Source organism: Salmo trutta, chromosome 12 (assembly GCF_901001165.1).
Source record: "Salmo trutta chromosome 12, fSalTru1.1, whole genome shotgun sequence".
Taxonomy (NCBI): Eukaryota; Metazoa; Chordata; class Actinopteri; order Salmoniformes; family Salmonidae; genus Salmo; species Salmo trutta.
This window is the reverse complement of record NC_042968.1, coordinates 58,304,560-58,320,729: the sequence shown is the minus strand read 5'-3', so window position 1 is coordinate 58,320,729 and position 16,170 is coordinate 58,304,560. Positions and strand designations below refer to the sequence as shown.

Genomic DNA, 16,170 nt, shown 5'->3' with positions numbered 1-16,170 from the left:
GTGGGCACCGTTTGTCACCGTTATTGTGCAATTAATGTATTGTTTAGTGTTGTGTGGTGTAGTGATTTTTCTGGCATGTGCCACCAAGATTTACACCTTAAAATATCTAAATAACCTTAAAAAGGGTTCTATATAGCACCATATAGGTTCCATTTAGAACCTTATGAGCATGGTTATTTAAAGAACCTTAAAAAAACGTTTCTACATAGCACCAAAAAGGGGTTTGCTATGGTTACAAGCCAAAGAACCCAAATCTGGTACTATTTAAAAAAAAATGTGTGTATATAGACCCTTTATAAGATTTCACTCTCTCTCTTACTCTCATTTTCTCATTCTCAATGTCTCTCTCTCTCTCTCTCTCTTTCTCTCTCTCTCAAGGCTTCTGATCAACAAGGATAGAAACAAAGACTGAATGGCATATAGAAGAACAAGGCCAAAGAAAGAAGACAATGTTGTTGTCATCTGTAGCCTTCCATCTAGCACTTACACAATGGTTTCCCTTTAACACACACACACACACACACACATGCACACACTCAACCATGCACACACATGAACACACTCACACACACTTACAGTATGCAACTCTTAGAAGTGCAATATTTCTCAAACACACATTCACATTAGCATGCACATATTTATATCCAAACAGAGAACTAACTAAGTACACTCCTTCGGGACATACCAAGATGGAGTTACTCTACCATCGTCCCATGTGGGACTATGGGACGACGGTAGAGTAACTCCATCTTGGTATGTCCCGAGGGAGTGTGCCTAGTTAGTTCTCTGTGGTTTCTACTGACTCCTCGTGGATTTGTGTAACTCGATAAGAACCGCATTCTCCTTCAGTCACACAATTAAAATTTCACAATAAAAATAGACCAACTGAGCGAATCAAAATGTGACCGACCGGCTTGATTCGGTCTTATGTAGGAAAATTTGAAATTGTGTTTTTTTTTACATTGGAAAAACTCAGAGCTACAAAATGGTATATCATACACTACAGTTGAGGAACTATGGGAAAGTAATTCTGCTTTGAAAGTTTATAAACTTCTAACCTCACTTTTGAGAAAATGGCCCCTGAATATTGTGGTACCTAATGGGGAACTCTTCTTTATCTATACCGATTCAGCATTGTTCACACCTTCTTAAGCTTTAGCCCCACCGATCTCTTTAAGGATTCACATGTGAGGCTATGTACTAAACAATCAAAGATCTCAAGACTAAAGGCTGGTTTATACTATGGGTGTGTTCGTGAATTTAATCTGCAGTGCCAGAGTGTGCTCTGGGCATTCTTAAACTCAGAGCGTTGTCAGATTGTACGTTTGTAAATTTAGAGCGTTTCGATATCAGAGCATTCAGAGCGCACACTGGATGCTCTGGCCCGAGGAGTAGGGTTGATCCGAGTGTTCTGACTTAACAACAGCATTCAAGCACCCAAGCTAACGTTGGCTAGCTTGCTAGCTACTTCCAGACACAAATGAGAGAACAGCTCACTCTGACCCTTTTACTCATCCTAGCAGAGCTGGTTAGGCTGTTTTTATGTTATCCAGGGTGTTGGTGACTGCAACTGTGCTGCTGGCAACAATTTAATTATGCTTTTTTGCCAACGTTTACTGACACTGGCCATATTCAACAGGTGTTGAGCGTTTGTAAATTTGTCAGTTATTCTGCCCTCTGGCACACTCAGATTAGAGTGCTCTGAAATTGGACTAGCTAGCCAGAGCAAACTTACCAGCTACGTCTATCGACAGTTTGTTGCAGTCACATCGTAAACATTCTATTGAAATAGTTACTTGCGTAGTGGAGTCTTTTGTTTAGATATGCAGCTAGCTAGCTAAACAACGAACCATAATCCCAACTCATAACGTTACTACCCTGCATGAATCTGCAGGTAGCTAACCAACCAAGTTCAATGTTAGCCAGCTAAAATTAGGCTATAACTAGCAATGTAAATGGATCTGAGATTCAAATAATATTACGACACAGATCATACACGTAATGTTAGCTAGCTAACTAACAGTACACTTTAACGTGAAGCAAAAACGACTTTCTGCCACAATTAGAAATGTGTAATATCTGACAATGTAGCTGGCTAGACTATCTTACCCGTATTCATGGATGGACGCTTCTCCCTATCTGTCACGGATGCCATGGTTGCGCTTTGTTTGCAGATGTAATCCGGAGACAGGTGTTCTATCCAACAGCCTTCTGTGTCTTCTCTTTTGGAGTCCGTCTGCATATTTGCAATTAAACGGCAGAATTTTCTCCATCTCCTTAGCTATCATACTCTAATTCCACTGATTTCAAAACTCGGTCCTCCAGAAAGTGGAGAGCAACATTTATGCAGTTCTACTATGTGATATCTTTCAAAAAAGCTGTGTTAGAAAGGATTACTTACACATACTGACCAGCTCATGTTATGGACAGAAGCGTGCTACATGGCAGACCAATCCGAACTCATTACTCGGCATGTCCAGCCCACTCATTATCTCAGCCAATCATGGCTAGCGGGAAGGTTTCTGACTTTTTCCATGGCTAAACCAACTAGGCTCTTAATTGAACAATTGTATTTGTATTTAAAGATGGCATACACGTTTGTTATTAAGGCACATTAAAGTTCAAATCTTCCAGGCTTTTCTGCCCAAAAAATTCATTTTGACTTTCGAATAACGCTCCTGTGAAGAAGCGACATGTTTCCTGAAAGGAGTCACAAACGTCAATGTCACTACACATCAAATTGTTAATGATCTAAAAATAGCCAAAATAATATGAATGAAAATATTGAAAATCTCCAGTAACATCCTAAAATATCTCTTATGTGATGAAATCTCAAGAAATGCGTTAAAATTCATAATATCATGCATCCATAATTGTTTAGGTGACTTGGAGGTGGATGATTTCCGCGCTGCTGTTAAAATAAAACTGCTTCAAACTAAAATCAATGAGTCTGTAGGTCTGTTTTTTCCCTCAATAAACATAGTAAACCCCTCCTTATGGAGCAGCATGGGATTGATTAAACACACACATGCTGCTTCGGGACTCTCACACATTCACAAAGACCAGCAGAGGCATACATTAACAAAACACTCAAATGCACTTGCACAAACTGAAGCACCTTCTAACATTCTCACACGTTCGGTCACACATTCACACTCAACTGCAGAGTCATACAAACAAGTAGCAAGCCCTCAGCCCTGTGTGTGCCGTGCCTGCATGTGTATGTTCCTTTAAGTTAATGTGCGCAGGTGTGTGTGTGTGTGTGTGTGTGTGTGTGTGTGTGTGTGTGTGTGTGTGTGTGTGTGTGTGTGTGTGTGTGTGTGTGTGTGTGTGTGTGCAACTTGCGTGAAGAAACTTGCACTTGTAGAATTTGATGTTAGCCACCCCGACCACACAGAGAACAGTATCTCAGAGGGAGAGGGGTATTTTTGGTTGTTAGAACAGTGATTTTACACTGTGAGAACACCAACAGGGAAATCAGAGGCCTACTGAACCAGGAACCACTCCCTTTTTCCTGCTTATTTTTCAACCTGGGACCAACTCCCTCTCTCTGTGACTGTGTGTGTGTGTCTGTATGTCTGTGTGTGTGTCTGTATGTCTGTGTGTGTCTGTGTCTGTTTGCGTGTACAGGAGTGCATACGGGAGTGTTTGACCTGAGCAGGTCCCCCCCAGATGGAGAGATATCAAATGTTCAGTGCTTAATTTGAGGATCCGGCACCTCTCAGTTTTGGACTGTTTAGTTCCGGAACATATTTGGCCGATCCGGTACCTCTGGCATGAAAATTAATGTTCACATTTTGCAATTTACAAGTTAGAATAAAAGTTTTCAAAGTCAATTTGAGTTTCCTCTTCGTTAATTATCCTGCCCCCCCCCAAATAAAAAAACTCAATATGAAAAAGTATCTAGATTTTCAACCCATGCCTGATATTCTAAGAGTTGATTCGGTTTGGGCTGGCCAGGGCTTATGGTTTGCCCAATGTTGGAGCATATGTTTGATACCAACTCGTGAATGTGGCAGTGTGAGAAGCACGCCTGTATTGCTCACAGAACTAGAATGAGATTCCCTTTCTATGATCTCTCTCCCTCTCTCTGTTCTGATAGACATGAGCCTGAAACTCTCATTTTTCCAGCATTGCACTTCATCATCATTTATTCCTTATAGAATCACAGCCGCGCAAAGGGTTCTGGAGGAGCTTCAGCACCCCTGATAAATTGAAATAAATTTGCCAAAGTTATAGAATTACTGGTCTGTTCAAAAAGGAATGAAATAATTCTGAATAGCCTACTACACCATGAGAATGCCCATAATATAATTTAGACACAAAAGATCAATAGCTTCCTTTAACTAGAACTGCTGGGACTCGAGGGACCCCCCTTCAAGCTAATGAGCAGTCATTCTGACTGCAACATTCTAACAGCGTAATTAATGCATTTAATATATGCTATCGCCAAAAAAATAAGAATTGGGTGTTTATGTTTATCAAGGCCTTGTTTTTAAATTTTAATAACACGTTAGCCTTTTTATTAGTTTATGTTACTGTAGGCTATACGTTAAAAAAAATAATACACAAAAATTCAAGTGTTCAATTTTTTTTATTTGTGGAGTGCTTTTGTTTCAACTATGAAACAGAAAGCACATGTGTTGGAACAGGGTAACAGCTTTTAATAATTACTAAATAAAAAAAATACCCCAACCACCAAGACTCGGGGTCAGCAAGACACATGGCCAAATGACAAAAACATCCGTAGCCTAAACATCACAATAAGCGCCAAGTGGCCTTGATAAATAGTGAAAATCAGACACTCTTTGACATGCATTTGTTTGGTTAGTCTCTGGTTCTCTCTTTATTGTGTCCCATTGTCTTGTCATTCTTCAGCACCATTGTGGAGTACAACGGCTGTGCAGGTGCCTTATTTTGTGCAGAGGGAGGGATCTCCCATCTGACTTTGTTCATGGTGCTGGCCAGGCTTGTTTTCTTTGCAAGCAACTTGTTCGGCAATGACAGTGAAGTGAAAAAATTGTCCTTGGTGACATTTCTCCCCTTGCCAATGTAAGGTTCCACAAGCCTCATCACCACATTCTTCGACACCCGCTCACCTGCTGCCTGATGTGAATCTGTTCCCAGATATTGAACGCCTTATCTATATTGTTCGCTTCCCCTCACTCATGAACTCACACATTCTCCCCCTTTCTCTCCCATTATACTTTACTTATTTTATTTCAATATGTGTGAAATTTGTTTCTGTAAAGTTTAGGTTCAGTTTCGAGACAATTATTATGTGGAAAACACAGGCTGGAAACAAATGGCTCCTGCTGAAAAGAGAATACTCTAATCTGTCTGCTGCTCATTATAGCCTTCTAAAGCAGCTCTGCAATGGCCTGGGGTGACTCCCCTTACTACACTAGATGCATCAAGTGTTTAAGTAAGTGTGTGTGCGCGCACGCGCAATATCAACAGTCCCTTATCTCTGGTAAATCTTGGCAAGCATCAGAAAGGGTTACACTCTATGGTTACAAGCCAAAGAACCCCTATCACACAGTTTTTGCAGATTGGGCGGCGGTATATTCATGCTGCAAACCGCCCATTCCATCTCATTCCAAAGATGCTCTATAGGGTTTGGTCAGCCACAATGTTCAGATACACTGTGGTGTTCAATCATTGCTTAATCGGTATCAATTGGTATCAAGGGACCTAACGTGTGCCAGGAAAACATTCATCATACCAGAACAACACCACCACCAGTCTGTAGCGTTGACACCAGGCAGGATTGGTCCAAATCCTGACTTTAATATTGGTGAATCTCTTATACAATTGGTTAAAGTTACGTACAGCAACCCCAGATGTAAAACAGTAAATAATGGTTACTTCTCAGAAAGTATTGCACTTTTAAAAGGAGTAAAACAAGGCTGTTCTTTGTCTCCATATCTATTAAAAATGGCCATTGAAATGTTAGCTATGAAAATTAGATCCATCAAGAACATCAAGGGGTTAGAAATCCAGGGGATATTGTATGCTGAGGACTCTAGTTTTGTCATAACTCAGTAATCTGGATCCCTGCACAGTCTCATTGAAGATCTTGATCATTTATCTAGCCTCTCTGGACTAAAACCTAATTATGACAAGTATACCATATTACGTATTGGATCATTCAAAAATACAGTGTTTACACTACCTTGTAGTTTACCAATAAAATGGGTGAGTGGTGAAGTAGACATACTTGGTATTCACATCTCAAAAATTATACCACAATCAATTTCAATAGAAAGTAAAGAAAAAATAAATAAGATTCTGAAACCATGGAGAGGTAAATACTTGTCTATTTCTGGAAAAATCACATTGATTAACTCTTCGGTCCTGCCTACTCCAGACGACTCATTTTTTAAATCACATGAGCAAAAAATATTTCATTTTATTTGGAATGCTAATGCTCATACATAAGTTATACTTAAACCCAAAATGATTCTCCAGTAGATTATTAAGAAAGACTCATCCTTTGTTAAAAAAATTGCCTTTTTGCCTTTATACAGATTACAACTTCTCATTTTCGACTAATTGAAAATGACATTTTGTCTAAAGTATCGCCCTTTCTTAAACAAGCCATACAAAGCTGATTACAATTTCAGTTTTATCCACCAGAAAAGATAGAACAAATATTACAACAAATGTTATGGTTAAACTCAAATATACTGATCAATAAAAAAACATTCTTTATGGAAAAAAATTGAAATAAATTGTATTATATTTATTAATGATGTTATGAATAGAAACGGAGGAGTTGTCACATATGCAGCTCTAGAAAATATATGAGAATATCTGCTCAATACAAACTTACAACCAACTGATTGCAGCATTACCACAAAAATGGAAGAGGCAAGTGGAAAAGGGAGACGATAACGAACTTATTTGCATGCCATATATTAAAGATACAAATTGAACAAACTGAAAGGAATTGTCATAAATACAAAAATATACCAGTTTCATTTGTGGACAAAAATGTTGACAGCCACGCCATACAGGTTGCAAAATAAATGGGAAAAGATTTTTGATATACCAATTCCATGGCACGTAGTTTATGAACTGGTACAAAAAACAACACTTGATTCAACACTTAAGAGTTTTCCAATTTAAATTATTATATAAAATTCTTGCCACCAGCAGGATGCTATATACATGGGGCATACAACCATCTCAGCTCTGTATATTTTTCATTAGATTATTTATTCTGGTATTGTCCCTATGTAGCTTGTTTCTGGTCACAGGTTCAGGAATGGTTAAAAAAATCACAACATGCACTTAAAATTAACCTTGCAGATAGCAGTTTTGGGGCGATTTGGAAAGCCATTGTCAGTCAATAAATAATATAATAATACTTCTAGGGAATGTTTTCATCTTTAGCTCACAATATGTGGATACTATATGATTAGAAATGTAAAAAATGTATGTAAAACATCACAGCACAATTGAAGAATATATGGCACATGGAAACCAAACAAGGGTGGTCTATGGTGATAGGTGGGATGGGCTGAGAGTGGCTGAGGGTTAGGACTAAAGAGCTTATGTTTGGTAATGTATTATTGTATGTGACTGCTTTATATAAATGTACCATGTATGTAAAATGTGTATGCAAAATGTGTATGTAAAATGTATGTGTATATGTAAAATGTATATGTATATGTAGCAGAAAAGCTGTTAAAAATATATATATATTTGTCCTTCGAAGAGGGGGGGTTGTTGGAGGGGTTAATACTTTTTTAAAGGAAAAAAGAAAAAAGAACTAAAAAGTAAATTAAAAAAATAACCTGACTCTGCCATCGGCATGACGCAAGAGGAACTGGGATTCGTCGGACCAGAAAATGTTTATTCACTTCTCAATTGTCCAGTGTTGGTGATCATGTGCCCACTGGAGCTTCTTTTTGCTTTTAGCTGATCGGAATGGAACACGGTGTGGTCGTCTGCAGCAATAACCGTTATAATGATAGATGACTTGTGCGTTCCAAAATGTTATTCTGCACACCGCTGTTGTACTGCGCCATTATTTGTCTGTTTGTGGCCCGCCTGTTAGGTTGTTGCACCATTCTCGGTAAACCCTAGACACTGTTGTGCGTGAAAGCCCCGGAGGGCAGACATTTCTAAAATACTGGATCCGGCGTGCCTAGCACTGACGATCATACCACGCTCACAGTCGCTTAGGTCACTCATTTTGCCCCTTCTAAAGTTAAATCGAACAGTACCTGAATGCCTTGATGCCTGTCTGCCTGCTTTATATAGCAAGCCACGGCCACGTGACTCACTGTCTGTAAGAGTGATCCATTTTTGTAATCGGGGTGAATGTAGAACAGTAACATGTTTGTGGGTGTCAAGAGTCGTGTTGGACCTTTAAAGTAAAAGGTGATCATGAATATCATTACTCATTTAAAGGTCCCGAACAGTCATTCTGATTCCCATGTTAAATAGCCTTTTGAGTGACATAAAAAAATTTGAAGATAGAAATGCTCAACATTTTTGAAAAAGTACTATTTTACCTAATGGCTCACTAACAGGAAGTTTGAAATTAAATGCTGAATGAGTGGGGATGTTATAATCATGAGCTCGCCTTGATTAACAGTTCTTTGAAAGGCCTGTGTCAAGAAACTTGGATGCAGTGGTGCAATAAATTCAACTCAAGCAAATGTGGTGACATACAAAGCAACTCAAACATTGAAATTGCATCAATGATTTAAAACACTTATATACAGCTCTGTTTCCACGTCTTTTGTGATGCGGTTCCAATGACATGACAATTGCGTCAGAGATTTGAACGACCCTGTTCCATGCTGAAGACCTAGCTAGCCAGTAACTAGCTAATACCAGACACAGATGAAAGGGGAGACATATAAGTATCTTTGCCGTAGATCAATAGTGTAAACATTGAAATATATTTGCTGACACCCTACAGTCAAATTTTGTCACCAGTAGAGTAGCTATCTAGCTATATAAACCACGCCCCTCTGCAAACACGCCTTCTCCGATGTTGGTTACAAAGTGGTACTTGTTTAAATTAGGTAAGAGAATATCATTTTACCATTGGTGTATTCAAATTAGAGTTAGGGTGATGTCACCCTATCCCATTAATAATCCTGCTTTCTGAATCCAACTGTTTGACATGGGGGACATGACCAGTAACTTTATGAAACAACAGTACATTTTAGTCATCATACTTTCATCTGGTTTCAATCAAACAGCATCCAATTTCTCAAAAAAAACATGATATGACAGTTAATTTACTTTTAACATGCATTAAACAGAACAGACTAAACAGAATGACATTTACTCTCATGGGGGGGGGGCAAAGATAACTATCTGAAAGCCACACCCCTACTAAGCCATGCCTCCAGTCTTCTGATCTGACCCGACCCAGTGGATCGTAGCTCAATAACCCAGCATCAAAAACCCAATTTAAAGAAAACAATGGGTTGTTTGTGACCCAACTGGCTCCGTCAAAATAACCCAATGTGTGTTCTGTCCAATATTTACCCAAACTGGGTTGTTTATAACCCAGCATTTTTTTTGGAGTGCCCTGTAGATTCCAAAACAGCATTCATGGAACTCGGAGGTGAATAGCCAATATCACACAGTCCAAGTCCAAAGTATTCCCCTTTCTCGGCTATTTCTCTATCTGTGAAGCAATTTCAACTCCAGAGAATAGCACTGTCTCTTCCGAGGCTTGCATTGAGGGAAACAAAATAACCTATTAGCCACCCACTTGATATACAGCTGGGTTTACAAACTGTGACAGGAACAAGAAGTGCCATAGCCAGGGGAGAGAGAGATGGGGAGAGAGGTGAGCTCCACTGCTACTCCCACGGAATAGAGCGATGCACCCAAATACAGTGTGGCTATCTGGGAACCTTGGGAAGTCCCTACCTATTGAAGTTGACATTTCACATGGTTAAGGTAATCGTTAATGTTTGGGTTAGGGGAGGATAAGGGTTATGGTCATGATTAAGGTTGGGGTTAGGATAACGGTAGTGGTTGAGGTTAAGGTTAGGGTTTAGGGAATGGACATCCAAGGATTCGATTAGCACCTAGCCTGATAGCGGGAGGCAAACGTAATACTGCGCCAAAGTTGCACCTGCTTTTTTGGCGCTATATACAAAATCTATAAAGACTACCAATACAGCGCACAGCTGCGCAAGGAAAATGTGTACAAGGAGGGTAGGTACATACCTGGTTTTTATGCCGTGGTCCATCTTCGAGTTCCAAAGTGCTGTTCATGATTCCCCATCGGCCATTTACCGTTCTCTGGAGAACCTTTAGACCAGAACCGCCTGTTGGTACGAGGCGGGGGTGAAGGAGAACGCTCTATTTTTTTGTATCTTTCCAGGCGATCTACTACATAGAAAGGGGTGTTAGCTCTAAGTGTTCGCGCACAGAGGGAGAGAGAAGCTAAACAACTTCTCGACCACAGGGGCTGGCTACGGTTCTAGCAGGAGTGGCGGGGAACTATACATAGTCAACTCATATGTAACGTACTTACAGAACTGAACTTCGATTCCTCGGATTTTCTTCTGTAATTTTTTGTTTTTACCGTTACCCTCTACATGCAACGACGGATAACAATCGGAGATTCTGAGATTAAAGTCCAAGTAGTAGAGAATCCAATAAAAAAGCCACTTGGAAAGCCGGTCATCCAAATAAATTTGTCTGGGAAAAAAGATCTCCTTTGCGGTCTCCAATCGTTCAGGAAGTGCAAACTAGGTGTTATCTTCAGTATTGATGAAATAGTAAAAAAATAATTCAAAAAAACGTCTGGTTAGTTAATTCCAGACTGTGTCACGTTTTGAGTGAAAAGGAGAAAGCCAATGTGCAGTAGCCTATCGCCTGATCTCTTGCTATGCAGTCCACTTCATTCCTGCACTATCCACTGCTGACTATGAGGCTCCGGTCGGCGGCGCCGCGGAACAGATGAGGGATAAAGCCTGCCCTAGTTTAGGAGCTGATCTGCACGAGGAGGGTTATTTCACAGAGATGCTTTTGACAAGAGCGGTGCAGGGGCCAGATTAGCGGGCTCAATTTGTGTGCTGCCGCGCGGCGCTGCGTTCCTTTGAAGCTGTCATGCGCGCGGCACGTTCCACCCAGGCTCCGGTTCTGCTCCGTTCTGTTCTGCTGTGCCCTCCATGCGCAGCTGGCTGCTGCTGTACCTCTGTCACTGACTCTGCCACCGCACAGCTCGAGCTGTGCCGCCTACACCCTACACTGCTTTTCCTGGCCCTCGAGACTCCTTCACTCTGCAGAAACCAAAATGCGAAAAGATAACAGAACAAAACGCACACGAGACTATTGTGGGTATACAACTCTCAATAGAATGTACTGATAAATGAATGTAGTCCATCTATTCCTCTCTCTCTTTCTCCCAAATCGTATGTGTTGTGTTGCTACAACAGGCTACAGATGAAACATCTGCGTTGAAGCAAAATCAAGTCCTTGCCTGATTAATTTAAGCTATTTATTTTTCATAGCATGTGGATGCACAAAATGTATGTGCCATATGCAGCAACATCACCAACATTTGTTGGATACCTAACTCTGATAACAGGTTATTAAACGGAGTAGGTATTAAAAATAGTAGGAAACACAGTCTCGTTATGTTTATTTGTTACACCACATGCATGCTGTACTTGTAACTTGCAAAGCATTTCCATATAGTCGTTAAAAGTGTATCCCTATAGGTGCAGTGAAATGTAATATTTCCATAGACATCAAGTTGCATTAATAAAAACATGAGTTTAATATATTTAATTAACCGTGCATGATTCCCCTGGATAAAATGCATGTAATTATATTGATAGGTATTGATTTAGCATAACGAAATGAGATACCACACTTGATACCATAAATAAAAAATTCCTTGAGGATGTCACTAGTGTTATTAACTGCCTATCAACTGACAAAATTGACTTAACATCAGCTGTGCGTGGATAAAACCCCTGGGAAAGGAAAGCCAAGTCAGAAAAAAAGCCATATAATCGCGTTGTTTGCTCTATAACCTGTTAGTTCATATGCCTTGCCACTGTGATATATAGGCCTAAGGTCGAAACAATAAGAAGACTCAGTGGCAGAATAAATTCAACCACACCTTTGTTTCATCACAGAACCGGAGAGCAACATGTGTCCGGTGAAGTCCACAAAACATATTGCATGTAACAAACGGGTATATCACCAACCGCATTGACAAGCAAGTTAATGTTTACGACATTTTCCGACGAATAAAAAAAAGACTGATTGAGAACCAGAGTTACCACAAGTCACAAAGAAAACAGGCGCTGCCTCCACTATTCCAGCACAATTTCAACATACTCTAATCACATATGTTTAGGAAAATATTGCAAAATACCTAGGGGAGGGGTGATCTAAAGCTGGGGAGGGTCGTATGTTTTTTTTATTGGGCACCTGGGAGGATAGTGCTTTTTTTTCTTGTTAACATTCGCTCTTTTGCAGGTTTTACTATATCATTTCTTCCATCCTAGCCAATTTTCATCATCTGCTTGCATGCGCCCTGTATGAAGATTGTTTTGGTACTTCCCTCATGCACTGCCCTTTTCCGTGTGCTAACTACTATACCACAGGTCAGTATAGCCTTCCTTATGGCTCAGTTGGTAGAGCATGGTGTTTGCAACGCCAGGGTTGTGGGTTCGATTCCCACGGGGGGCCAGTATGAAGAAAAAAATAATATGTATGAAATGTATGCATTCACTACTGTAAGTCGTTCTGGATAAGAGCGTCTGCTAAATGACTAAAATGTAAATGTATAGTCTAACCTATTGATCTTGTTTAGCAACAATACAATGATCCTACCTAGACTATGGTAGCCTACAACACCACAATGCAACGCATAATTGCATTATAGTTTTCAAGTAAATACCAAATTCTACTTTTGGTTGCAGTGAAAATGGAATTGAAATAATGGCGCAAAAGCCCTGTAATATCAATGTGATTTGAATTTGAATTCGATTTGGATCAGTTGTGGGTCTTCTCTCCACAGTTTATAAAGTCTAGAAAGACACAGTAGCAGGCCAGTCTGGCTGTATTTTTTACTTCTGATACTGAATGCGCTGTCTGTTTCAGATTATCTTAATCCCAAATCGTCCTATAATAACGTGTCTCCCAGCAGGCACAGTTATTCAGGAATGCTTAACACGCGCTCTGCCTCCTCTCCAATCCGAGGGGCTATTCCTCGCGCACCTAGAATCGAACGCTTCAGTATAGTCCAAATATGTATAATTTAACTTTTAAAATGTATTATCTTTTATATGTGGCATAAACACAACCAGTCACAATGTTTTAATCTGATTAGGCTAATTCAAAAGTCTTCTGTAATCATGTGCACGTTCATCCATAATATAATTCCAGCATCCTCAAAATGGCTTGACATTAAAAAACACTAGAGTTGATGTCCGCAGTCTCACGGCAATCGAATTAGCATAATAAAAACATCTCCATCAAAATCAGTCAGTTTAAACTAGAGATGTATTTTTGTTATTGAATGGGCTGTGTCTCAATTCACTGCATCCGCTGATGTCGTCCTTTCGCATCTGCGCATCTGCAGGGAAAAGTGGCAGGGCCAGAGCACGTTTGTCAGACCATGAGACATCCAGAAAATCGGTATTCTCACGAAACGTTTGGCCTACAAACTATTATGACCCCTACATAGCAAGAGGCTTTTCTGAAGTTGGTACATCCTATCTCCCAACTTCTTTCTGTAATATTACCCCTTTATTGAAAAGTGAGTCTCTCCGAAACACAAAACATGTTGGTTGTTTTGCTATTGGACACCCACAAGCCTCACAAGACTAGTCTGAATGTAGCCAGGTACCAGTTAAAACAATGAATGGAAGTATACAGTTGAATTCGGAAGTTTACAACTTATCCAAATATATTTAAACTCAGTTTTTCACAATTCCTGACATTTAATCCTAGTAAAAATTCCCTGTTTTAGGTCAGTTAGGAGCATCAGTTTATTTTAAGAATGTGACATGTCAGAATAATAGTAGAGAGAATGATTTATTTCAGCTTTTATTTCTTTCATCACATTCCCAGTGGGTCAGAAGTTTACATACACTCAATTAGTATTTTGTAGCATTGCCTTTAAATTGTTTAACTTGGGTCAAACATTTCAGGTAGCCTTCCACAAGCTTCCCCTTTTGTGGGGAAATATTCATTCTGATTGGCTGCGGCTGGCTCCCCAGTGGGTGGGCCTGGCTGCCGAGTGGGTGGGCCTGGGAGGACACAGGCCCACCCACTCGGCAGCCAGCCTGCACACCTGCCCAGTCATGTGAAATCCGTAGATTAGGGCCTAATAAATTTACTTAAATTGACTGATGTCCTTATATGAACTGGTATTTAGTAAAATCTTTGAAATTATTGCATTTTGATTTATATTTTAGTTCAATAAAAAAGAAACTTCCCTTTTATCTTCATCCCTGTCTTTCAAAGATAATTTGTAAAAATCCAAAAAGCTTCACAGATCTTCATTGTAAAGGGTTTAAACACTGTTCCCATGCTCCATAAACAATTAATGAACATGCATCTGTGGAACGGTCGTTAAGACACTAACAGCTTACTGACGGTAGGCAATTAAGGTCACAGTTATGAAAACTTAGGACACCAAAGAGGCCTTTCTACTGACTCTGAAAAACACCAAAAGAAAGATGCCCAGGGTCCCTGCTCATCTGCGTGAACGTGCCTTAGGCACGCTGCAAGGAGGCATGAGGACTGCAGATGTGGCCAGGGCAATAAATTGCAATGTCCGTACTGTGAGATGCCTAAGACAGCGCTACAGGGAGACAGGGCGGACAGCTGATTGTCCTCACAGTGGCAGACCACATGTGACAACACCTGCACAGGATCTGTACATCCGAACATCACACCTGCGGGACAGGTACAGGATGGCAACATCAACTGCCTGAGTTACACCAGGAACGCACAATCCCTCCATCAGTGTTCAGACTGTCCGCAATAGGCTGAGAGAGGCTGGACTGAGGGCTTGTAGGCCTGTTGTAAGGCAGGTCCTCACCAGACATCACCGGCAACAACGTTGCCTATGAGCACGAACCCACCGTCGCTGGACCAGACAGGACTGGCAAAAAGTGCTCTTCACTGACAAGTCGCGGTTTTGTCTCACCAGGGGTGATGGTCGGATTCACGGTAATCGTCAAAGAATGAGCGTTACACCGAGGCCTGTACTCTGGAGCGACCTGTTGGATCGGAGGGTGAGGGCTAGGGCCATTCCCCCCAGAAATGTTAGGGAACTTGCAGGTGCCTTGGTGGAAGAGTGGGGTAACATCTCACAGAAAGAACTGGCAAATCTGGTGCAGTCTATGAGGAGGAGATGCACTGCAGTTCTTAATGCAGCTGGTGGCCACACCAGATACTGACTGTTACATTTGATTTTGACCCCCCCTTTGTTCAGGGACACATTATTCCATTTATGTTAGTCACATGTCTGTGGAACTTGTTCAGTTTATGTCTCAGTTGTTGAATCTTGTTATGTTCATACAAATATTTACACATGTTAAGTTTGCTGAAAATAAACGCAGTTGACAGTGAGAGGACGTTATTTTTTTTGCTGAGTTTATATATGAAGTTGTTATTGAATGCATTTCTATGGGCCCAATTCATTGTTTCATGAAATATATATTTTTTTATACCGTAAAACTCTAAATCAAATAGCTTGATCCTTGGCATAACAATAGTAAAACAATTCCATACTATATGTTAGTTTCCATTCAATCTTTTTATGCGAGTAAAGTAGCCTGTTTTGGATGAAAAATGTCACGACATCATGGGAAAGCATCCAATTTATTAGGCTACAGATGAAATAAGTTATGATGAACTTCACAGGGTGGTGAAAGTGCACAGTGATGAGGTTGATGCTCCTTTCAATAAAAATGGAGAGTCTTTTTCTGGTGATATTATGATCGATGCTTGGCTGCCATTTGACAAATATAATTTATCTTGAAATTTTGTCCATAGTAATATCATCATGTAAGTAGGTACTTCACTGTATATGCAAGCTTTTGGTCAGAGCCCACGTCAATACCAGATGTCGCTATACTTACGCACCATTTTTTGTGACAAAACCATCAGTAGGCCTAGAGTTGAAAATGCGATGCTAACCCATTAAACTTT

At 40.2% G+C, this 16,170-nt stretch overlaps 1 protein-coding gene across 3 annotated transcripts in view; it reads right to left on the bottom strand.

Annotated features, from left to right (window-relative positions):
• Positions 1-11,201, bottom strand: part of LOC115203860 (fibrinogen C domain-containing protein 1-like) — a 241,642-nt gene extending 230,441 nt beyond the window's left edge. For 2 of the 3 annotated variants that reach the window (XM_029768909.1, XM_029768910.1), the window contains exon 1: positions 10,210-11,201. In XM_029768909.1, the coding sequence (XP_029624769.1) occupies positions 10,210-10,257 (48 nt within the window). In that variant the 5' untranslated portion in view covers positions 10,258-11,201. The remainder of the gene's footprint in view (positions 1-10,209) is intronic. The other variant, XM_029768911.1, reaches the window with a different exon arrangement.
• Positions 11,202-16,170: the final 4,969 nt, after the last annotated feature.